Raw genomic sequence first — 24,348 nt, 5'->3', positions numbered from 1 at the left:
TCCAAATAACAGAATGAGTTTTGAAAATAAATCACTTGCCTGTAAAATTCCTATCCCATGACAGCAAAAAGGAATTGACGTGACATAATACTAACCAGTTGTTCTCTTTTGTGGCAGTTGCAGAAAGAAAACGGAAAGTAAATCTTAAATTGCAGAGATATTATGAGGGTTTTACTAATTTTGAAAAAGTTATTAGGAAGCCAGAGAGAACCAGAGGCAATGGATCTATATTTTGAAAATTAAGAAATATGTTGAGAAGATGATTAGAGAGTTGTATGTACTGATGAAAAAGAGCTGAGCTTGGTAATATTTAATATCTTCCCAGTTTGATTAAAAAATAATTGAATTCCTGGATAAATATAACTTTGTTAATATTGATTTATATCTGAAAGGAACGGCCACTTCCAGAATTTTGGACCAAGTTGGAGCATTCTAGAGACTATAAAAATGGCAATCAACTCAGGGAATATCAACTGGAGGGCGTAAACTGGCTACTCTTCAATTGGTACAACAGGTGGGATATTCTTATTTCCAAATGGTTTAAGTAAGATATCGAGGTTTTAGTTTAGAAATTAGAGATACATCGCGGAAACAGGCCTTTCGGCTATTTCATGGAAATGTGTAAAATTATTTTCTTGGTGCAAGTTTTAGTTCAGATTTCACAACTGTGCCCATTTCTCTTGCACAGCAGTAGATTTGTTGTATCATGAAAAACTAATTTTTATGACTGCTGTCTGGATTAGGCTCTTATTTTGTAGTTTAAATGCAAAAAGCTGACAGACATGTTGACTCCAGTATCAAGGCAGAAGGTTAGACGCATTTATAAAGCATTCAATTAACTTTAGAAAAAAGTCCCAGGACTCAAAATGTGGCGTGAGAGATGGGACCTTTAACCCAGAATATAATATTATCTTTCCAAGAAAGACTAATATTCAAAAGACTTGGTAGTTAAAAGCTTTCAGTCATACATGGTTAAACCCCCTCCTACCCCCTCCCTTTTTGTTTCAATTGAATTGGAATGAAACTCTTGTTTTACCAAATATGCAAGTGCAATCAGAAGTGGAAATCCACATTTATGAAAATAGAATGGTGAACTACATGTTGGAAAGGCATGGGTATGAACAGAGTTTTGTACCCTTTAAAATTCCTCGCAGGCCTTGCACTTTTAATTCTGGACTTTCTCTGTAATGGTCATGCAATAACACCCTATTCTGCACTCTGGTATTTTTATCTTTGCACTACCTGTTGGCCTTGTGTAAGGATTGCACTTATAGAGAATGATTTGGCTGGGTAGCACACAGTTCTTCCACTGTATCTTGGTACACAATATGCCAACACTGAAAGTTTAGTTTAAATATAGTAAATATAATGCCTTTGATAATATAAAGTTTAGCTTCTGACTAGAAAAATGAAAATAAATGTTGGGAAATTGGATATTAGTATTGCATCGCATTGCTTCTATCTTGTGTGAGGTAGATGCTATAAGATTATTTTTATATCTACATAATCATTTCTTTTTTTCAGCCAAAACTGCATTTTGGCAGATGAGATGGGGTTAGGCAAGACTATCCAGTCTATTACATTTCTATATGATATGTATTTGAAGGGAATTCATGGCCCCTCCCTGATTATTGCACCTCTTTCCACAATCACCAATTGGGAGAGAGAGTTCCGCAATTGGACAGCAATGAATGTGGCAGTGTACCATGGCAGCCAGGCTAGCCGCCAAATGATTCAGGCATATGAGATGTATTTCCGGAATGCTGAGGTAAGGAAGACAGTTACATGTTATTCTAATTTCTGTTAAATTGATTTTATGTATTAGTAAACTTAAATTATAATTGTACCTCACTTGCCAGTTCCAGACAAACTGGTGTTAACAAAAAAGAAATGTTACTGCTGAATTTTCCTGGCTTCAATTACCCTTGTCAGTATGTTTAATTTTTTGTTTTGTGATTCCTGATATTAGTCCTGAAGTTTATGGTTGTGTCCTTTCCCCAAGAGTCATGACTTAATTTACAACTTTCAATATTTAATGATTTATCTTGCATTTGCTTTTAATCTCCGCTGTTCATAGTTTTATAAATATTTTCTGCAGAGGTTACTTGTAGGTCAAGCGATATTATTTTATCCAAAACTATTTTTACTTGGAACATTAATTTGTTCTTGCATGTTACAAGTATTTTACTAAAGCAGGCATTAATTGAGAAGGCATATTTTGCTTATAATCTTGCAAGTCTTCAAATTTACTTTTGTCTTTATTCCACATCCGTGGATTTGTGAATGTATTTATAGTTGTGAAACTTAAGGTCCATCTGCCAAATGGAATGCATAAATTACATAGTATTCGTTAAACTTCCGCAAAGGCATTTTGAAAAGCAGTGCGAGTGCCCCCCTCCACAACCACCGCCTCTCGGGCAGTGCGCCTGCGCCGCTCTCTGCGCTCGGTCCCGCCCTCTGAATGGAGCCGTTCCGCTCGCGTGAGGCGCCGCCAACGGCTGGGGGTGGGGGCTATAAATAGCGAGAGCGTGTGTGAAGCGGTGATTAGTGGAGGCGCAAATTAGTAGTGAGGCGTAGTTTAGTCGTGAGGTGGGAGGTTTAGTAAATTGAGGTGAGGTGGGGTTAAGGTGTGAGGTGAAGTTTAGTGAGGGGCGAGATTTAGTGAGGTACGATTTAGTCGAGGAGGTTTAGGTGTGAGGAGAAGTTTGGTAGTGAGGAGAAGTTTGGTAGTGAGGTATTGTCGAGGTGAGGGGTTTAGTCAAGGTGTAGGTGAGGGGAAGTGAGCGAAGGTGAGGTGAGGAGAAGTGCCGCTGAAGGAGATGAAACCACTGCCTTCTGTGGTAGAGAATTCCACAAGTTCACAACTCTCTAGGTGAAAAGGTTTTTCCTCATCTCAGTGCTAGGCAAAGAGACATTTCAGGTAACATTCTTTGTAAAGGTTTTTTTAGGTGTATGAAGTCATTTATTGAAACGTAAGATTATTAAGAGATTGGATACGCTAGAGGCAGGAAACATGTTCCTGATGTTGGGGGTGTCCAGAACCAGGGCCACAGTTTAAGAATAAGGGGTAGACCATTTAGAACTGAGATGAGGACTTTTTTTTTCACTCGGAGAGTTGTGAATCTGTGGAATTATCTGCCTCGGTTAGCAGTGGAGGCCAATTCTCTGGATGCTTTCAAGAGTGAATTAGACAGGGCTCTTAAAGATAGCGGAGTCAAGGGATATGATGAGAAGGCAGAAACGGGGTACTGATTGTGGATGATCAGCCATAATCACAGTGAATGGCAGTGCTGGCTCGAAGGGACGAATGGGCTACGGCACCTCTTGTCTATTGTCTATTTCATGATATATATATATATATCTTTTGAGGGTTATTTTACTGGTTATGTGTTAGAAAAATTCATAGCTTCTGTTATGTAAATTACTCGCAGAAAGCTTTGTAATCACTTTCAATTTATTTAAAATGCGTTGCCCCCTGAACCCCCACCTGGGCGTTACCCCTGGACCTCGCCAGGGGCTTAGCCAGCCTCCTGGACCCCCCCGGCTAATACTTCCTACTTTTTTTTCTGGAAGTGACTATCATGCCTGAAATGGCCAATGCAAGAAGGGAGCACTTCACTCAATTGAAATATAACGCCTCTCCCCAAAAGCTCGCAGAAACCTTGGAAGGTTGGAGCTTTCAAGATTATAAATTTTTTTTTGTCCTTCTGTCTTACATTCTGCAATGCAATTGTCTCAATGAATAATAATAATAATAAATTTTATTTATGGGCGCCTTTCAAGAGTCTCAAGGACACCTATGAAGAACACATGCAAGGGGATGCAGAATAGCTGTGATCTAATTGAATGGCTTATTCCTTCCTAATTTTCTGCTAGAGGACACTCAATAATTGGGACAGTGAACATCTGTTTATTTGATTTAATTCTTATATTTCTTACAGCCATGTATTTGGCAATTTGTAAATGAAAATAATAGAAACTAAAGATACCTGATATCTGAAATGAAGCAGAAAATGTTGGAAGAGTTAATTATTTCTCTTTCACAAATTGCTATCCGACTTGCTGAGTGTTTCCAGCATTTTCTGTATTTTATGGCAGCTAATCAAAAGTTAAGGGCCTGTCCCACTTAGGCGACTTTTTAGACGAGTGCAGGAGACTCTGCGCTCGCCACATGGTTGGCACATGTTCGCTGGTGGTCTCTGGTGAGTCTCCTTCATGGTCGCGAGAAGTTCCCGCATTCTGGGAATTAGTCGTGGCCTCACTATGGTCACCGCACATGTTGAAAATATTTCTGCGACCAAAAATTAGTCGCCATGGAGATAATCGATAATCCTGTAGTCATATGTGCACTTGTAGTGGGGTCGCCATGTAGTTGTAGGTAGTCGAGGTAGCCGTAGGTGGTTTTAGTTAATCGCCTTTGCTGACCGGGCATTTTCATTGGCTCAGTGGGGGAAAAAAACGTAAGCAGAAGTTTTCAGAACCAAGGATAGCCGACCGGTAATGTTAAATATCCACCGAACTTCACAGCTGTGTATCTCTGGCTTATTAAAAGTTGTCTGGCTTCATAAAAGTTGTCTCCACTCTTTCTCCACTCCTTATCCCCCCCCCCTTCTCCTCCCATCTCCCCCTCTCTTTGAAAGGACTTACCGTACACTGTGCTAGCCGCCTTAATTACTGCGCCAACCTTCCTGTTCATCGCGGTGTGTCTGTATCACCTTGGCTTTGCACCGTGTGAATCTCAGACAGAGCTCCCCTGCTTGCCCTGGCCCCTGCCTTTGTGATGTGTGTGTGTGTGTGTGTGCGCGCGCGCGTGTGTGCTGTGCTCCACTCTGACAGTCGCTGTTCCAGTTCCCATTTTTTCAGGCGACTGCCGGCAACTTGATAGTCACCGGCAGTCTGCTGAAAAATCGCCTCAGTGGGACAGGCCCATTACAAATCTTTCTGCAATACAGGTGAATTGGAGATGCAAAGTTGGATGTCTATAGCATCCCCATAGTCACAATACCCTCCATAATGTTTGGGACAAAGACCTATAATTTCTTTATTTGCCTCTCTACTCCACAATTTGAGATTTGTAATAGAAAAAAAATCACATGTGGTTAAAGTGCACATTGTCAGATTTTATTTAAGGGTTTTTTTTATACATTTTGCTTTCACCATGTACAAATTACAGCTGTGTTTATACATAATCCCCCCATTTCAGGGCAACATAATGTTTGGGACACGTGGCTTCACAGGTGTTTGTAATTGCTCAGGTGTGTTTAATTGCCTCTAATGCAGGTATAAGAGAGCTCTCAGCACCGAGTCTTTCCTCCAGGCTATCCATCACCGTTGGAAACTTTTATTGCTGTTTATCAACATGAGGACCGATGAACGTCAAATAAACCATTATAAGACTGAGAAACAAGAGTAAAACTATTCGACACATCAGCCTAACTTTAGGCTTACCAAAATCAACTGTTTGGAACATCCTTAAGAAGAAACAGAGCACTGGTGAGCTTACTAATCGCAAGCCGCAAAAATAGGATGGCCAGGCTACAGTTTGCCAAGAAGTACATAAAAGATCAACCACAGTTCTGGAAAAAGGTCTTGTGGAAAGATGAGATGAAAATTAACTTATATCAGATTGATGGCAAGAACAAAGTATGGAGGGGAGAAGGAACTGCCCAAGATCCAAAGCATACCACCAGATCTGTGAAACACGGTGGTGGGGGTGTTATAGCCTAGGCATGTATAGCTGCTGAAAGTACTGGCCCACTTATCTTCATTGATGATGGTAGTAGCATAATGAATTCTGAAGTATATGGACACATCCTATCTGCTCAAGTTCAAACAAATGCCTCAAAACTCATTGGCCGGCAGTTCATTCTACAGCAAGACAATGACCCCAAACATACTTCTAAAGCAACAAAGGAGTTTTTCAAAGCTGAAAAATTGGTCAATTCTTGAGTGGCCAAGTCAATCACCTGATCTGAACCCAATTGAGCATGCCTTTTATATGCTGAAGAGAAAACTGAAGGGGACTAGCCCCCAAAACAAGCATAAGCTAAAGATGGCTGCAATACAGGCCTGGCAGAGCATCACCAGAGAACTGGTGATGTCCATGAATCGCAGACTTCAAGCAATCATTGCATGCAAAGGACATGCAACAAAATACTAAACATGACTACTTTCATTCACATGACAATGCTGTGTCCCAAACATTATGGTGCCCTGAAATGGGGGGACTATGTAGAAACACTGCTGTCATTTCTACATGGTGAAACCAAACTCTATAAAAATGGCCTTTATTAAAATCTTACAATGTGCACTTTAACCACATGAGATTTTTTTCTATTACAAATCTCAAATTGTGGAGTACTGAGGCAAATAAATAACTGATGGGTCTTTGTCCCAAATGTTATGGAGGTCACTGTATATAACTAGAATGAACAATGTGTAGAAAACATTTATTGAAAATGTTAATAGACTGAATGTAGTTTAGAAGGATACTCTGTTTGTCTTTGTCTTTAAAATTAAGAATTTCATTGTTCTATCCGGGACATAAGACTACAGACTTGAGCTATACAGGTATTCCCTTGTTCTATCTCTCGTGTTTTTTTTCTTTATGTATCCCTTTCATTCGTTGCATTCCAATTCTTAGTTTCTTGTGGAAGATCAGTTTATGTTCCCTCCAGGGCCGGAAATCCTGGGGGGTAGAGGGGGGACACGTCCCGCCCCCGTGCTTTGAGAGGTGGGGAACAATCCCCCCCCCCTCCCGATTCCTGCCCACGGCCGAAGCCTCACATGCATCTCGCTCTCTCCTCCAGCCCAACGCGCCGCTTCAGGGCTCGAAATTAACGGTTGCCCGGGTGCAATTGACCACTCAAAGCGCCGCCGGGCAACCTAAACACCGAGTCATTTTGCCTGGCTTGGCAACCAGATACTGGTTTGTACCGAAGATAGACACAAAAAACAAACCCCCCCGCACGCCGAGGGAGGGGGAGGCCTCGGCGTGCGGGAGGGTTTGTTTTGAAAGCGGTTATCGCCGTTAGTGGGTTTGCAAGCAGTGGCCGCTATCAGGGAGGGAGGAGGAGATGGAGCCGCTGTCACGGCCGCTGTGCGGGACCCGTCATTTGCTCTGACACTTCTGAATCAGCTGCACCATAGATCCTATAGCTATAAGATCTTTGAGCTGCATCGCTCGGCCCCCCCACCTTGCTGTTGGCTGGCGGAGGGGGGGAGGCGGTGGCGAGGAGTTCCCAACGGCCAAGGCAGCGGGGCGATGTTGTCCGAGGAGTGCTGACCTTCCTTCCTCCCCACCTCGCCCTCCTCTCTCTTTCTCTCTTGTACGCCCCTCCACTGCCCTTATCCTGGGACCCCTCCTCTACCTCCAGCACTGATCCGCTTTCCCCCGCCTCTATTCAGCAGTCCCTCACTGGCATCCCCTGTGCCCCCCCCCCCCCCCCCCCCCCCCCCCAATCTACTCATCCTGCACTGATCACCCTATCCATCTCGCATTGATTCTCCTGCCACCCCCCCATCCATCCTCCTGCACTGGTTCCCCAATTCACCCTGTACTTACCCCTTTCCCATCCATCCTGCACTTCTCCTCCATCCATCCTGTACTGATCCCCATCCATCCTGTACTAATCCACGCATTCATCCCGTACTGACCCACCCTCCATTTACCCTGCACCTCCCCTCATTCATCCTGTAGTAAATCCCCATTCATCCTGCACAGACCCTCCGACCCCCCCCCCCCCCCCATCCTTCCTGTACTGATCCTCCCATTCAAGAAGAATGGGGGGAACAGTCTGAAGAAGGGTCTCGACCCGAATTGTTGCCTATTTCCTTCGCTCCATAGATGCTGCATCACCCGCTGAGTTTCTCCAACACTTTTGTCTACCCCATCCATCCTGTACTGAACTCCCCCATTCAACATCACTGACATCCCCGTTCTCTCCCCTCACAATTTTACCTACTCTAACCAACACGTACTAATTCACCTGCCATTCTGCACCGACTGCCTTCTAACCCCCCTCCGCCATCTATCCACCCCGCACTGATACACACACACACACACCCCTCCCTGACCCTATTGTCCTGGAAATGTCTTCAGAGCGAACATTGACTATGTTTGATAATGGAATGCAATCAAATGTGTTTTAATTCCCAAAGTTATTATTTGTTTTCATCCATAATGATGGATTCATTATATTGTGAACACGTGAAACATTAAAACCGCAGTGTTCGATTGTGACTGCTACCGTTATTAGAGAATTCATTTTAACGGCTAATCAATGCTCTTAATATGGAATATCAGTACTGTAGTAATTTAATGAGGAACATTCACAACTATATGTTACCATTGTCCGGGATTTATTGACACAGGTTGATCATACGCTCAATAATGCCGCCACATTTTTGTGTGGGAGAGAGAGAGAGATGCTCGTCTCACTCTTGCTGCTGACCAGACGGAGCACCATCGCCGTGTGCTCGCTCCGCCGCCTCTCTCGCTTAAGTTTCTTTTGACAGACGCTCTCCACAGGCCCACGGCTGAAGCCATGCGCGCGGCCACAAAGATATTATGTCCCCCCCCCCCCCCCCCCGGTTTCCCCCCCCCCCCATGGTTTTAGTTTTTATAGCAATTTCCGTGCCTGGTTCCCTCAAATCCTTCCCTCTATAAAAATGAGCCTTTTAACACTGAAGTATTGGATTTCATCTGACATATCTTCCTGCTTACATTGGTGAATTTGTGAGTTTTTTTACTGTCATTTTCTCTGTTGGTACCAACTTCCCAAGATAGATTAATCTGAAAAATATTACCCCTTAGGAAGTCTTTAATTGTCCCATAAGAAAGCTAAATACAGTGCCCTCCATAATGTTGTTGACTCCACCCCCCCACCTCCACTGTTTAGTTTAAACCCACCCTTGTAGCACTAGCAAATCTGCCTGCCAGAATGTCTGTCCCCTTCCAATTAATGTGCAACCCGTCCCTTTTTTACAGGTCATCCCTGCCCCAGAAGAGATCCCGGTGATCTAGAAATCTCTGCTCCCTGCACCAACTCCTCAGCCACACATTCTGATCCCCTATCTCCGTGTTCCTACCCTCACTAACACAAGATACTTTAAACAGCCTAGAGATAACCACCCTAGAAGTTCTCCTTATTCTCCTAGAAGTTCACCTAGTTCTTTATACTCGCGTTGCTGAACCTCTTTCCTCTTCTTACCCACGTCATTTGTGCCTACATGCACAACTATTTCCGGCTGTTCACCTTCCCTCACGAGGATATTCTTAAGTCAGTCTGAGACATCTTGGACTTTGGCACCTGGGAGGCAACACACCTTCCTCGAGTCTCACCTGTCGCCACAGAATCTCCTGTCCGCAGCTCTGACAATGCAGTCACTCACCACTATGGCTCTGCCTGATGCCGGTCGTGCCTCAGCGACAGGATTTGAGTCAATTAATACCCTTGGTTGAAGCGAGGTTATCAAGAATTAGTGAGGAAAATATGTACATTCAGCCATTTCAAATGAATTATTATATTCATATTTATAGTTAATGCTTACCATAAATAGCGTACACAGACTTTACACCCCCCCACCCCCAACACCTTGTCATTGGTGATATTGTATACAGGACTGGCAATAACTGATAGTTAATAAGTGGAATAAAATAGCATTTACAATATTGTTATCATGTGTTGAAGAACATTTCAGTTGCTGCTGCGATTACTTTTTGCATAAGCATCACCAGAAAATATTTAACTAATTTCTGCATGATTGGGCTTTTTATTTATATCTGGCCTTAAAGCATTCATGGTGGATAATTGTGCATGCAGCAATTTGGGATGGTTGACACACTTAATAGAATAGCAAGGAACGTAAGCTCTGTTTTGCCCCCAATGTCTTTAATGAATTATGGATGAATAATGACCTAATTGTGTGTTCATTTGCTCAAAATGTATTGTTAATAACTTTAAGCAGTTTTATATTAGTGTTCAATTAGGAAAATAAATTAATTGAAGATTTCCTGTCTTAAGGGCCGTATAATTCAGGGAGCATACAAGTTCCATGCCATCATCACAACATTTGAAATGATTTTAACGGATTGTCCAGAACTGCGCAATATTAAATGGCGTTGTGTGATAATTGACGAAGCCCACAGATTAAAGAACAGAAACTGCAAACTTTTGGAAGGGCTAAAGTTAATGGATCTGGTCAGTATGTATTTTGTAATAATGAATTGTGTGCTGTTAATGAATTATGATATCCAGTTTATGATGTTTGATGTTCATTAGACATAACATTTATAACCACCGTATGGTTTGGATTTCCAGTTATTTAACAGATCTTTTTTCTAATGGTTTTTCTTTTGCTGCAGGAACACAAGGTACTGCTAACAGGGACACCATTACAGAACACTGTAGAAGAACTTTTCAGTTTGCTGAATTTTTTGGAGCCCACTCGATTCCCATCAGAGTTCACCTTCCTGCAAGAATTTGGTGATCTGAAAACTGAGGAGCAGGTATACGATTCTTCCAGAGCTATAAAGTGAACTTTCAGAATTGACCTCTAGGAAGGTCAATTATAATATATTCACTGTTGCAAAGCTCAGAAATAGACCCTTTTGCCCAACATGTCAATGCTGACCAGGTTTTAGAACTGAGCTGGTACCATTTGCCTGCATTTGGCCCATATCCCCCTAAACCTTTCCTATGCATGTACCTGTCTTAATGTCTTTCAAACCGTGTATTAGTACTTGCCTCAACAGCTTCCTGGGGCATATTGTTCCTTGTACATATTGCTCTCTGTGTGAAGAAATTGTTCCTCTGGTATCTTTTCTATCATTTGCCTCTCAAGGAATTCTTGATGATTCCTCCCTGAGGGCAAAATACTGACCATTCAACGTCTATGCATTTAATGATTTTGTATATTCCAGGGTCATTTCTCGGCCTCCTATGCTCCAAAGAAAAATGTTTCTACTTATCTAGCCTCTCCTTATAACTCAAATCCTAGAGTTCTGGTGATATAGAACATAGAAAAGTACAGCACAGAAAAAGATGTTTCACCCCACAGTGTCTGCAGAACATGATGCCACTTTATGTATGCGTTACCACTTTCAGGGAGTTATGGATATGGATTTTAAGAATCCTCCGTAATCAGTGCTGTTAATGGTCTTGCCATTAATTGTACACTTCATTTCAAAATACAACACCTCAACCTTTCATGAATTAAATACCATCTCCAAGTTCTTTGCCCATTTCTGTAGCTGATCTATATCTTGCTGTATACTTTGACAGCCTTCCCCACAATCGGCAAACCCCAGCAGTCTTGGTGTCATCTGCAAACTTGCTAACCAACCCGCCTACGTTTATGTCCAAGTCACTGGCATGTATCTCAAACAAAGGGGGTCCCAGCAAAGATCTCTGCGGAACTCTACTAGTCGCTGACCACCAGCCTTAATGTAGTCCTTTCACCCCATAACCCTCTGTCTTCTTTCAGTAAGCTAGTTATTGTTTCATACAACCAAATCACTATTAATCTTGTGCATCTTAATATTCTTGATTAGCCTCCCGTGGAGGATTTTATCAAATGCCTTGCTAAAGTCCAAGTAGTCATCATCCACTGCCGTACCCTCATCGAACAACCTCGTCACATCCTCAAAAAACCTAATTAAGTCAGAAAGACGGGACCTACCATGTACAAAGTTATGCTGGCTATTCCTAATTAGCCCATTCTTTTCCAAATACAAGTAAGAGTATTCAAAGAATACTCTCTCTTTTAACTCTTTTAAGAGAGTTAGATTTAGGTCTTGGGACTAACGGAATCAAGGGATAAGGGGAAAACGCAAGAACGGGGTACTGAATTTGGATGATCAGCCGAATGGCCTACAGGACCTATTTTCTATGTTACTAAGAATTTACTAAGAATACTAAGAATTCTTCTACTTCAGTAAAATGAAATACCAATAAAACACTCTTGACTTAAGTCAATTCTATCCCTAAGAATCTTCTCCAATAGCTTCCCCACCATTGACGAGAGGCTCATTATCCTGTAATTCACTGGATTTGCTATAATTTGCTTCCATTCTTAAACAAAGGAACAACATTACCTACTCTCCTGTTCTCCAGGACCTCGTCTGTGGCTAGAGAAGATCCAAAAATCATTTTTTGTCGTTCTCAATAATCTGGGATGGAATCCTTCATGCCCTGTGGATTTATCCACCTTAATGCTCTTTAAGAGCCCCAATGCCACCACCTTCTTAATCTCAAACTAGCCTTGCATATTCATATTGTCCACATTGATCTCAATGTCCTTTTCCAGATGCATCGTACTAGTTTGGTACCTTGACTACATCTCCTGACTCCAAGCATAAATTCCTTCCTTGAGTAGTCCTACCTTCTCCCTAGTTATCCTTGTGTTTTCAAATGTAGGAATTAAAATATATGGGATTTTCTTTAATCCGCCTTGCCAAAGCCATTTCTTGGCCCTTCTAATCGTCTTCTTGATTTCTTTCTTCCTTACTTTATCCTGATGAATCTTTTCTGCACCCCTTGCAGCTTAATAACATCCTGTTTCTCATCATGTTTCTCACCAGTGTCTATTAAGTAGTATTCTGCTTTTTCTAAATAACTATTACAGGTACAAAAACTTCAGGCTATTCTGAAACCAATGATGTTAAGACGCTTGAAGGAAGATGTGGAGAAAAATCTGGCTCCAAAGGAAGAAACGATCATTGAAGTAGAACTGACAAACATTCAAAAGAAATATTACCGAGCTATTTTGGAGAGAAACTTTGCCTTCCTCTCAAAAGGAGCTGGTCAAACCAATGTGCCCAACCTTCTGAATACCATGATGGAACTGAGAAAATGCTGTAATCATCCATACCTAATTAATGGTAAGTTCATTTTTATTGTCCATTCTGTAGGCAGCTTTATTCTGGTAACTAGTCAAATTCACAAATTAAATAGGATAAATCTAGCTTCCAATTATTTGGAAATTCTAGTACTAGTCTGGAGTATGAGCCAGAGGTGGAGGGTGAGTGAGATGCATGACAGTAATCAGTGGTGTCTTGGAATGCTTGGAAACTTCTCACTCCCATTAAACTCACTGGGCTCAATGGAAAATGTGTTCTACTACTGTGTAGGAGGAGAGGGAAAAGAAGAGGGAGGGTGAAGAGGAGGAGGGAGTGCTGGGGGATGAGGGTGAATGGAGGAGGATAGGGGTATGAAGAGGGATGGTGAGGCACAGTTGGGGGAGGGTTGCCGTGACTCGCGTCACAACGGGGATCTCTGGCCTCACCATGGGAACCCCTCAGCCGCGCCTGTGCAGTTGGGGCCTATGAGTGAGTGGTGGAATATTGCGTTGGGGGAACAGGGCCCAACGGGTCCCACTTGGTCCAGTATACCTCTAAACCATTTTTATCCACAAATCTACCCAAATGTCTTTTAAATGTTGTCATTGTGTTTGCCTCAACCATTTCCTCTGACAGCGTGTTTCATTTACGTACCACCCTCTTTGTGAAATAGTTGTGCCTCCGGTGCCTATAAAATCTTTCCTCTCTTGCCTTAAAGCTGTGTACATTGATTCCAACTATGCCACTCATGATTTTATACTTAGATCACATTTCAGTTTCCGATGCTATGAGGAATAAGGTTCTAACCTCCCAACCTGCCCAACCTCCCTACAACTCAGTCCCTTAAGTCTGCTCGATGATCTCTGAAATTAAAATGTTGTCTCTGTTACTTGGAGCGTATTCCTTTAATGCAAAGCATTTTACGACATGGGTTTATACTAATGTAATCTTTCCAATAAAATCAACCGCTAATTCAAGAGATGATTTTGCTAATTTAAGAGGAAACTGCATTCAACCTTTGTGTGAGCTAAACTCTTGCCTAGTTTGCAGGCTGATCCTGTGGGTTTGTGAATAAGAATTTGCAGCAGAGAAAAGCACAATAAAAAGGTTTTCAGAAATAGTGCGTGCGTATTCTTGTTATATCTTATTTCTCAACTGGCATTGTGAACATTAAGGTTGAAAGAGGTGCATTTGTTGAGCAGCATTTATATTCTCAGGACTTTTCAAAACACTCCAGAACTAAGGAATTTTGAAGTTCACAGCCAACTTTGAGGTGCATTCCATTATTAATCAGGCAGCAGTGCACATGGGTGCAACGGTAAAGTTGTTGCCTTGGTGCCGTAGACCCAGGTTCAATCCTGACTGGGTGTTGTCTGTTCAGAGTTTGTACGTTTTCACTGTGACTGTGTGAGTTTTCTCTGGATGCTCTGATTTCCTCCCAGGTTTGTAGGTTAATTAGCTTCTATATAATTGTAAATTGTCCTTAGTGAATAGGATAGTGCTAGTGTACGGGTTGATTGGCGGTCAGCACAAACTTGGTGGGCCGAAGGGATGTTTCCACATTGTATTTCTAAAGTCTAATAAAGATGATTACAGCAGAGAGTTTGCACACAGCCAAGGTGAATGTCTGGATATTCTCTTGGGTGCTCAATGAATGAATGGTCATGATGCAAGAGCTCCTACTTTCTTTCAGAACTTTTTTCTAAGTTGTATTTTGACATACAAAGGAATTTGAGCACCTATGACAATATTTTCTCCTTCCTTCCTAACCCTTGGTTAATTTGCAAAAGCAATGCTTCCACACCTTTTTTTTTTCCTTAAATAGAACCCCAAATTTCCTGGAATTTGATGGTATTTCCTGAAATTTTCGAAAATGCTTCCTGCTCACTATTTGTTGTTGGGTTTTTTCATGGGCACACGTTAACAACACAAAGAAGAACAAGGCACAACAGATCTATGTAACTACACCGTATCTTCCTGCTTCTGTTACTTGTACAGTGTTACACAAGGCAGCTTTCATTGCCTCCAACAGCTTTCGTTGTCTTCATTTTTTCAACCTACTCTCATGTGTCTCAGTCTCTCCCCTCTCTCCCCCTCTCCCTCTCTCACCCTTTCTCTCCTTCCCTGCCTCCCCTTCCTTCTTTGTCCCCCTCCCTCCCTCATTCCCTCTCTCGCTCCCCCTCTCTCTTTCTCTCCCTCCTCCCTCTCTCCTCCCTCTGTTACCAATCCCACACTGGTAACTTTTCACCACTAGGCTTTTCCAGAATTCTACCACTGCCTGAAAAATAATCTAAGGCTCAACTTCCACTGAGAAGGAGAATTCCAAAGACTCATTGTTATACGAGAATTTTCCCGAACGAAATTCTGTGACCCATAGCGCTGTGTTTAAAGCCTATAGCGCTGCAGCTTGTGGCGCTATATTTAGAACCCATAGTGCTGCTGCCTCAGCTGTTTGTTTAAATTCCCAAGCTTTAAACTGACAGCAATCTGTTTAAACCTTTGAGCGCCAAACCGGCAGTGCTGTGTGTATTACCGTTACACCCCTTCGCAGGCCAAATGCGGAAAATTTCCGAAATAATTCAATTTCCCTAAAGACAACCAGAATTTCCCAAATTTCGGGTAAGGGAGGTAAGAGTGAAAGCAGAGTTGCTGTTAGAAATGGGTTGAGACTAGACTCTGGCAAAATACTTCCATCCTAATTTTACTGGGTGCAGTCAATGAATTAGGTTGGGCGGAGTCCCAGAAGGCTGTGGCAAACCCCTTGTGCAACATGTCATTCAATGCATCAGTTAAAATGTGCACAGCAACTTTTAAAGGTTACAGGAGTTCTTTAAAGCTTTAAGTTGACATTTTGATTTTTTAATTCTAACTCAACTCCTATTTCACTGTTGGCAGAATCTTCTGTTATTTTTCGCAAGTTCTGCAGGACACTCTGACTAACACTTTAATTTCTCTGTCCGTTTCCACTCCAATTCCTTCTCAAAACTCATCTTTTCAATTGAATTTTTAGTCATTTTTTCTAAATATCCCATAAACCTGTCAAAATAACTCGAGCATAACAAGTTTCCTGTTGAAATTCTATTATTTCGAATTAGCGGTATTGATTTATGTGGTATGAAATGAAATTGACAGTGAAGTCAAATAAACCACCAGGAAAAATTGACATAAGTAGCATGAAATTTTAGATTTAGTTTCTTCAGGGCAAAAGCTGTTCTTTCAGAACTCACTGAAGTCTCCCAGCAATTTGCAGTGTGTCGGAGTTTAGCCATAAAACACAAAATATGGATTTTAATGGGTTCAAAAGTGAACACAATTTTGTCCTGTTTTGATGCTAAACCAAAATGTGAGTAGTATGGTAACTGCTTATTGACCCACTTTCTTTGTGAATTTTTAACTACCTACAATTTATTTGAATCTTCTTGTGCTTAGGCTATTGATTAACCCCATTAACAGTTACATAATTTGATAGTGCTAAAAACTGCTTAAATTTTAGGTTGTTTTATGTTAGCTTGAATTGAATTAACCGGGAAAATTGCATTGGTACCTTTATGAGTGAACATTTTACTTCATAATTTCTCCTTAGTTAGCAAAGCATCCACCAGCCATTTTCCAGGTGTAAAATTTCCCTATATTTAAATCTTTAAATTATACTGAGAATTTGTAGTTCAATTTTCTGCTTATAAATAAGGAAACTTGAGCTAATTGTGCGCTGTGGTACTGTGTCACAAGAATTTGTATTTAATCTTTTGACAACTCAAAAATTGTTCTGGTATGATTCTGGGCTTTTTCATAGTTTTGTTCTTTGTTTTTGGTTTGGGTAGGTGCTGAAGAGAAGATTTTGGAAGAGTTTAAAGAAACTCACAATCCTGATATACCAGATTTTCAGCTTCAAGCTATGATCCAAGCTGCTGGTAAGCTAGTGCTGATTGACAAGCTGCTGCCAAAACTGAAGGCTGGTGGCCACAAGGTGCTTATATTTTCCCAGATGGTGCGCTGCCTGGATATTCTTGAGGACTACCTCATTCAGCGAAGGTGAGGCCAGCAGTGTTCAATGTGTAAGTTATTATTTGATGCCTGATTGTGCATCCAATAAACAAATGTTCTGATAAGCTGTTAATTTGGAGAGGATATTGTGGATTTGCATTTAGAATGGAAGAACCAACTGTCAGATCTATGCTGTTAAAGAGGGGAAATTCAAAAATAATAAAACTGGCACTTGGACAGCCACATAGGTAGGAAAGGTTTAGAAGGATATGGGCCAAGCACAGGCAGGTAGGACTAATGTAGATGGAGTATCGTGGTCAGTGTGGGCAAGTTGAGCCAAAGAGCCCATTTCCATGCTCTATGACTCTCATCACCTTCACCAGTGCTACTTGAGGAAGACAAAGATGTCATTGCATGACTGGCAACCAGTTTTATGATTTAACAGCGAGGCATTTGAGTGGAGAATGGAACTTTTGATATTTTACGGTATGATTGATGTTGCTAAAAAGAAGCACAACCTTCAAATATTCATTACCTAACTTCCAATCTCTACACTTCCATTGATTAAATTTAGGTTCTATAAATCATACTTAATTGTTATTAAAATACATCATGAGACTTTTTTGTTTTCATACAGTGTACTAAGCATAAAATGAGTGAACAGATAATAAAGGTTTCTCTAAATATATGCCCCAACTCCATATTTTCAATGCTCTTAACATTGTTTTTTTGATGTTGTGGGCAAAATAATTGTTTTTCTTGTTTGGTTGCAAAACAGGAAACCACTAAGAACTGCATGAAATTGACTGATGGCTGCTTAAAGCTTGCAGAACAGCTTAGGTTTGTAGTTTAAGAGAGGAATGCTAATTTAATACAAGATTGGCCGCCAACAGCATGTGGCAAAATCTACAATAAACTATCAAGATTTTCTAAACCAAATGAGGCAAAATGGACAAATGTGGTTGCTGAGCTGAACGTTATTCAAGTCACAAAATTAATATTTTAACCTTGGCACAAAATTGCACCAATAAGTTCCCATTTGTGATTTTACCATTGTCCCTTTGCTGTGCTAAAGAATGTCTGCTATGTAGCTGGTTCAAGCAATGTTGGCAGCGTGGAACCGGTTTACATTTAGTTTAGAGAAACAGGTCCTTTGGCCCACCGAGTCCATGTCAACAAACGATCCCCACACATTAACACAATCCTACACACACTAGGGACAAATTATAATTATGCCAAGCCAATTAACCTACAAACCTGTACATCTTTGGAGTGTGTGAGGAAACCGGAGAAAATCCATGCGGGTCACGGGGAGAGAACATACAAGCTCCGTACATACAGCACCCGTAGTCAGGATCAAACCAGGGTCTCTGGCGCTGTAAGGCAGCAACTCTATGGCTGCAGCACCGTGCCTAAACAGGGGGGGGGGGATGCATTTTTCAGTTGATTATGAGATGAGAGTACAATAAAGTCTCAAATTAATTTTTAGATGCATGTAATGTTGCATTTTTCGCTTCCCCTGTTCCCAGTTTACTTTTAAATTGTTGACGGTTGTTTTAGTCGGTGAATTTAAGGTGGAGTGGGGATATGACTCAGAGCAAAGTGTCTTTAAAAAAAACCACAATTTACTCAGAACAAATACTATTTAAAAGGCTGAGGAAACGGAAGACAGAGCAGGGTAAATTTTGTGGAAGGTGATTATAAATTGCGTGCAACTCACCAGGTTTTATTGTTAAGAGACAAAAATAAATGTTGAAAAAATGCATAGTTAAGTTGCATCCGTGGAAAGAGAGATCAGTCAATGTTTAGGTGCAGTGACTTCTTACAAATATCCTCTTTCCACAGATGATGCTCGACTGGATAACTTCTTCCAGCATTTCTGTTTTTGTTATTAATTCCAACATTTGTCATTCTATGTGCTTTCCATTAATTGATGTAACTTAACTGATAATCATCATTTAGTTGGCTGTGTATTTGCATCCTAATCATTTTTAAGTTTTCAATTATATTGCAAGAAAAGCTAATGTCTTAAAGTTTAAGTGCACTATTGAGATTATACTAAGGGTGGTAGACAAAAAATGCTGAAGTAACTCAGAGGGTCAGGCAGCATCTCTGGAGAGAAGGAATGGGTGACGTTTTGGGTCGAGACCCTTCTTCAGACTGATGTCGGAGGAGGGGGTGGGACAAAGATAGAATGTAGTCAGAGACTTAAGACGTGGGAGAACTGTGAAGGGGGAGGGGATGGAGAGAGAAAGCAAGGGCTATCTGAAGTTAGAGAAGACAATGTTCATACCGCTGGGGGGTAAACTACCCAGCAAAGATACTAAGGGTGCTTGATAATTGAATTTGGGTATGCCAAAAAATCTTTATCATCAAATGTAAAAATCAGATCATGAAGAAAGTTTTTCCTTTTGAAAGAACTTTATTTTTATTATTTTTGAAATCATTCACTGGGTGCTGCTGGTAAGAAAACAATGCATTGCCCATTTCTAATTGCACTGAGATGAGGTGGTGATCTGCTGCCTTGAACTGCTGCTGCCTACTTGCTAAATATTAACAAAATCTGGCAAGTAACATAATTTGCATTTTGATGGATTTCATTGGCTGAAAGTAAAAATATTGTAAATACAAAAATTACTTTCCAGGCACCTGTATGAGCGCATTGATGGTCGAGTGAGGGGGAATCTTCGGCAGGCAGCAATCGATCGTTTCTCAAAACCTGACTCGGATCGTTTTGTTTTCCTGCTGTGCACTCGTGCTGGAGGTTTGGGGATTAATCTTACTGCCGCAGACACCTGCATCATCTTTGATTCTGACTGGAATCCACAAAATGATCTCCAGGTGACTACTGTTTGCAAATTTCCATCTGTGTTTTCATCAATTATATTTCAGCAAGATGCAGTAACCTGAACATAGATTGAACAAAACAAACAAAGTCCAGGAGGAACTCAGTGGGTCAGGCAGTACATGTGGATGGAATGGACAAACAACTTTTCGGTTTGGGACCCTACTGAGGACAAGAACAGTGTAAAGCAGGAGTCCAAGCCAAAATGTTGTCTGCCCATTCCCTTTAGAGATGCTGCCTGACACGCTGAGTTTCCCCCAACAGTTTGTGTTTTGCTCAAGATTCCAGCATCAACATCTTCTTGTGTATCCATTGAACATAGGTTGATGCTGTTATTTTATTATTCTACACCAACAGGCTCAAGCTCGTTGTCACAGAATTGGACAGAGCAAAGCAGTGAAAGTGTATCGATTAATAACAAGGAATTCTTATGAAAGAGAAATGTTTGATAAAGCCAGTCTTAAACTTGGGTTGGACAAAGCTGTTCTGCAATCGATGAGTGGAAGAGAAAATAGTGCCAATGGGGTATGCATTTTTGTATAATGTGTTGCTTCCTCAGACTAAATTTCTCAAGCTATTTGGTTCACATACATGACATATACTTAATGATGCAATCAATATGTAAAATTCAAAATATATAGGTGCAGCAGCTATCTAAAAAGGAAATTGAGGATCTTCTGAGGAAAGGAGCATATGGTGCCCTGATGGATGAAGAGGATGAAGGGTCCAAATTCTGTGAGGAAGATATTGACCAGATTCTTTTAAGACGCACTCATACAATTACTATAGAGTCTGAAGGGAAAAGCTCTACTTTTGCAAAGGTGAATATATTTGAACAAGAATAAATATGTTTATGTTACATATTTACCAACTGAGAAAATACAAAGATCACAATATCAAGTTAATATTATTGTGAAGTAAATTGTGTAGATTTCTCCTAAACATGAGTTTCTTTCTTTGTGAAACTATTCAGGCTAGCTTTGTGGCTTCTGGAAATAGAACCGATATTTCCCTTGATGATCCCAACTTTTGGCAAAAATGGGCAAAGAAAGCTGAATTGGATATTGATGCAGTAAATGGACGGGTAAGCAGCATGTTGTGTCCTGTAAATTTAAATTTAAAAAACTGTGAAATATATTTTTCCTCGTATGTGCTCTCTCCTGTTGTAGAACACTTTGGTGATTGATACACCAAGAGTAAGAAAACAAACAAGACACTACAATGCTATCAAGGAAGATGAACTCATGGAATTTTCCGATTTGGAAAGTGAGTCTGAAGAAAAGACTGGGAAGCCCCGTAGACCACAGGACAGATCCCATGGTTATCCAAGGACTGAATGCTTCAGGGTGGAGAAAAACTTATTGGTATATGGGTGAGTTGCAGAATGCATTATGTAAAATTGGAAAGAAACTCTGACAGTTATTTCCCACCTTTGAATTTCTTTTAAGGAGAGATTTCTTAACAATCTAAATAGGAAGTAAACAAACTGATTTCCTTTACTGCAAGATGGCACAGTATAATCTAATTTGCTCTTCCGCATTTCATGCCTTCATTGTCTCAGAATCATTAGATTACAAGCCTAACTTAAAATCTCTTAAATTAAAAGAAATTTCCTTAAGTTAAATACTCAGATCAAAACCAATTGCCACAAATCTATCCAACTACATACTCCTGGCAACTGCAACTTGTTTTAATTCTTTTGTGATTTTGAATGGCATGGACTTTAAATCACAAGGCCCACCTAACACCAATTCATAGCATTGCCTAATTCTGCCCGTGCATTAACTCACCTTCTGAAATCCCAGTCCTAGCCTTTGTTTCCCTGCTGACCCCCTCATCATCATCTGGGGAAACGCTCCTGCACCACTGTTAATTCCTAATGCACACTAACTTTTGAATTGCATGTAGAAACATTTGGGGTGCTTTGTTAAATTATATTGACTATTTCTTTCACTGCCTTCCCCTCTCTGGTGCCTACTTCCTCACACTTATGATCTTACCTCCTCATGTTTGTTATTCCCATTTAGACACCTTTAGTCATTAACTATAGTGAACTAATCATCTGTGTGAATTGGACTAAGAATTAAGAAGAGTAGATCCATTGTCTTCAGGATTAGAGAAAATAACTTTGGCATAGCAATCTGTTTTGGCAAATGTCATTGTTGCGCCTAAGGTAGCCAGAAATGCTCCTTTAAAATATGCTGAATAATTTATTACCTTAATCTTCCACTCGCCAATTTGTTTGACCTTTGGTCTTTTTTAATTGCATACCTACAGAAGGTCATATTTTGTTTTACTTTGTATTAAGGACTGTTTCAACGTCACCTTAGCTGATGATTAAGGGGGTGTCAGTGAATGTGTTGTCTGCAAAGATGCAAAGTAAAAGGTTAAATGAAATGACCTCATGGGTTGTGCATTGGCATTAATAGGGAATAGGTTAAAGGACAGAACAGAACTGCGAATGCTGGATTTAAAGAAAAGACGCAGAGTGCTGGAGCAACTCAGCGGCTCATAAGGAATAGGAGTAGAATTAGGCCATCAAGTCTGCTCCACCATTCAATCATGGCTGATCTATCTCTCCCTCATAACCCCATTCTCTTGCCTTCTCCCCATAACCTCTGACACCTGTACTAATCAAGAATCTATCAATCTCTGCCTTAAAAATATCCACTGACTTGGCCTTCACAGGCTTCTGTGGCAAAGAATTCCACAGTTTCTGACTAAATAAATTCTCCTCATCTTCCTAAAAGAACGTCCTTTAATTCTGAGGCTATGACTAGTCCTAGACTCTCCCGCCCGTGGAAACATCCTCTCCATATCCACTCTATCCTAGCCTTTCACCATTCTGTATGTTTCAATTAGGTCCCTCCTCATTCTTCTAAACTCCAGCGAGTACAGGCCCAGTGCCGACAAACGCTTATCATAGGTTAACCTACTCGTTCAGATTCAGATTCAAAGATTCAGATTCAAACTTTATTGTCATTGTGCAGTGTACAGTACAGAGACAACGAAATGCAGTTAGCATCTCCCTAGAAGAGCGACATAGAATATGAACAATAAATTTAGTTCCTGGGATAATTTGTGTAAACCTCCTCTGGACCTACTCCAGAGCAAGCACATCCTTCTTCAGATATGGTGCCCCAAAATTGCTCACGATATTCCCAATGCGGCCTCAACATTACATCCCTATTTTTGTATACAAGCCCTCTTGAAATAAATGCCAGCATTGAGTTTGATTTCTTTACTACCGATTCGACTTGCAGATTAATTTTTTGGGAATCCTGCATCAGCACTTCCAAGTCTCTTTGCAACTCCAATTTCTGGATTTGCACCCCATTTCGAAAATAGTCTACGCCTTTATTCCTACTACCAAAATGCATGACCACACTTTGTACACTATATCCATCAGCCACTTCTCTGCCAGACTCACAACTTATCCAAATTATTCTGCAGAGTCCCTGCTTTCTCGACGTAACCTGCCCATCTATTTTTGTATCATCCACAAACTTTGCCACAAAATCTTCAATCCGCTTGTCCAAATCATTAATATACAACGTGAAGAGTTGCGGCCCCAGCACTGACCCTTGCAGAACTCCACCATTCACTGGCAGCCAACCAAAAGCCCCCTTTATTGCAACTCTTTGTCTTCTGCCATCCAGCCAACCTGCTATCCATGCTAGTATCTGCTCCTTGATACCGTGGGATCTCATCTTCATAAGCAGCCAAACGTGTGGCACCTGATCAAAGGCTTTCTAAAAATCTAAGTAAACAACATCTACTGACTCTCCTTTGTGTGTCCTGCTTTTTACTTCTTCAAAGGGTCAGGCAGTATCTCTGAAGAGCATGAGGTTTTGGGTCAGTACCCCTCATCCTTCAGATTCTTGGGTCTGGAGGATTCCAACCCGAAATGTCATCCATCCGTGTTTTCCAGAGATGCTGCCTGACCTGCTAAGTTACACCAGCACTTTGTGTCTTTTTAAGAATAGGTTTTATTCAGGAAAAAAAATGTAAGTTAGCAAAATTGCTATTGGTGTGATTCCACGACAATTAAGACTGGACCCTCAAATACCGACAACTTGTCTTGATTGTTTGGAAGTATTCCATTGTTTGTAAGTTCATTGATGTTACGAAGCTAAGCAGAAAAGTGAAGTGTAAAGATATTGAGGTTAAATAAGCTTGTAAGATGAGGGAGTTGGAGAATGATATGGAAAATGTGAAGGAATAGATAGACAATTTTCTTGGTCTTCCACTGACTGGTAATGTGCCTGATCTTACTGGTAGCCTTATCTCACAGCCTGGTCATACCTTGATTAGATATCAAGGGTGCAATCTTCCATGAGCAAGCCAAGTCCCATCTGAACAATGCACTTTCCATGTGAAACTGCCAGGCTGCACTTCCTGAATTTAGGAATCAGTTAAACCATGGGGTTGGGCTGATCGGCTGTCATAGGGATAGGGCTGTCATAATCAGGTTTTCTTAAAAACCCAAACAGTTAAAAATAACACTATTTAAAATAGTAATTTTCTTTAAAACCATAACTTTAAACACTGATAAGCAGTTGAACACATTTTAAATCAACTTTAGTTAAAATGACATTACCTACTACAATTCAGTGACATTCCATCCAGTTGAAATGATAGGCTTACTGGACATGTACCAGGTTAGTCTTGCACAAGT

At 40.9% G+C, this 24,348-nt stretch overlaps 1 protein-coding gene across 11 annotated transcripts in view; it reads left to right on the top strand.

The window, feature by feature from the left end:
• The window catches only part of chd7 (chromodomain helicase DNA binding protein 7), a 229,796-nt gene that overhangs the window by 157,012 nt on the left and 48,436 nt on the right, over positions 1-24,348 (top strand). For all 11 annotated transcript variants that reach the window (XM_055634007.1, XM_055634011.1, XM_055634012.1 and 8 more), the window contains 11 exons: positions 393-514; positions 1,525-1,768; positions 10,026-10,202; positions 10,367-10,510; positions 12,628-12,883; positions 16,663-16,873; positions 19,471-19,666; positions 20,028-20,195; positions 20,312-20,491; positions 20,644-20,754; positions 20,840-21,042. In XM_055634007.1, the coding sequence (XP_055489982.1) occupies positions 393-514; positions 1,525-1,768; positions 10,026-10,202; positions 10,367-10,510; positions 12,628-12,883; positions 16,663-16,873; positions 19,471-19,666; positions 20,028-20,195; positions 20,312-20,491; positions 20,644-20,754; positions 20,840-21,042 (2,012 nt within the window). The remainder of the gene's footprint in view (positions 1-392; positions 515-1,524; positions 1,769-10,025; positions 10,203-10,366; positions 10,511-12,627; positions 12,884-16,662; positions 16,874-19,470; positions 19,667-20,027; positions 20,196-20,311; positions 20,492-20,643; positions 20,755-20,839; positions 21,043-24,348) is intronic.

This window comes from Leucoraja erinacea, chromosome 4 (genome assembly GCF_028641065.1).
Source record: "Leucoraja erinacea ecotype New England chromosome 4, Leri_hhj_1, whole genome shotgun sequence".
Taxonomy (NCBI): domain Eukaryota; kingdom Metazoa; phylum Chordata; class Chondrichthyes; order Rajiformes; family Rajidae; genus Leucoraja; species Leucoraja erinaceus.
The sequence above is the reverse complement of the archived record's forward strand: the minus strand, read 5'-3'. Positions and strand labels throughout refer to the sequence as shown.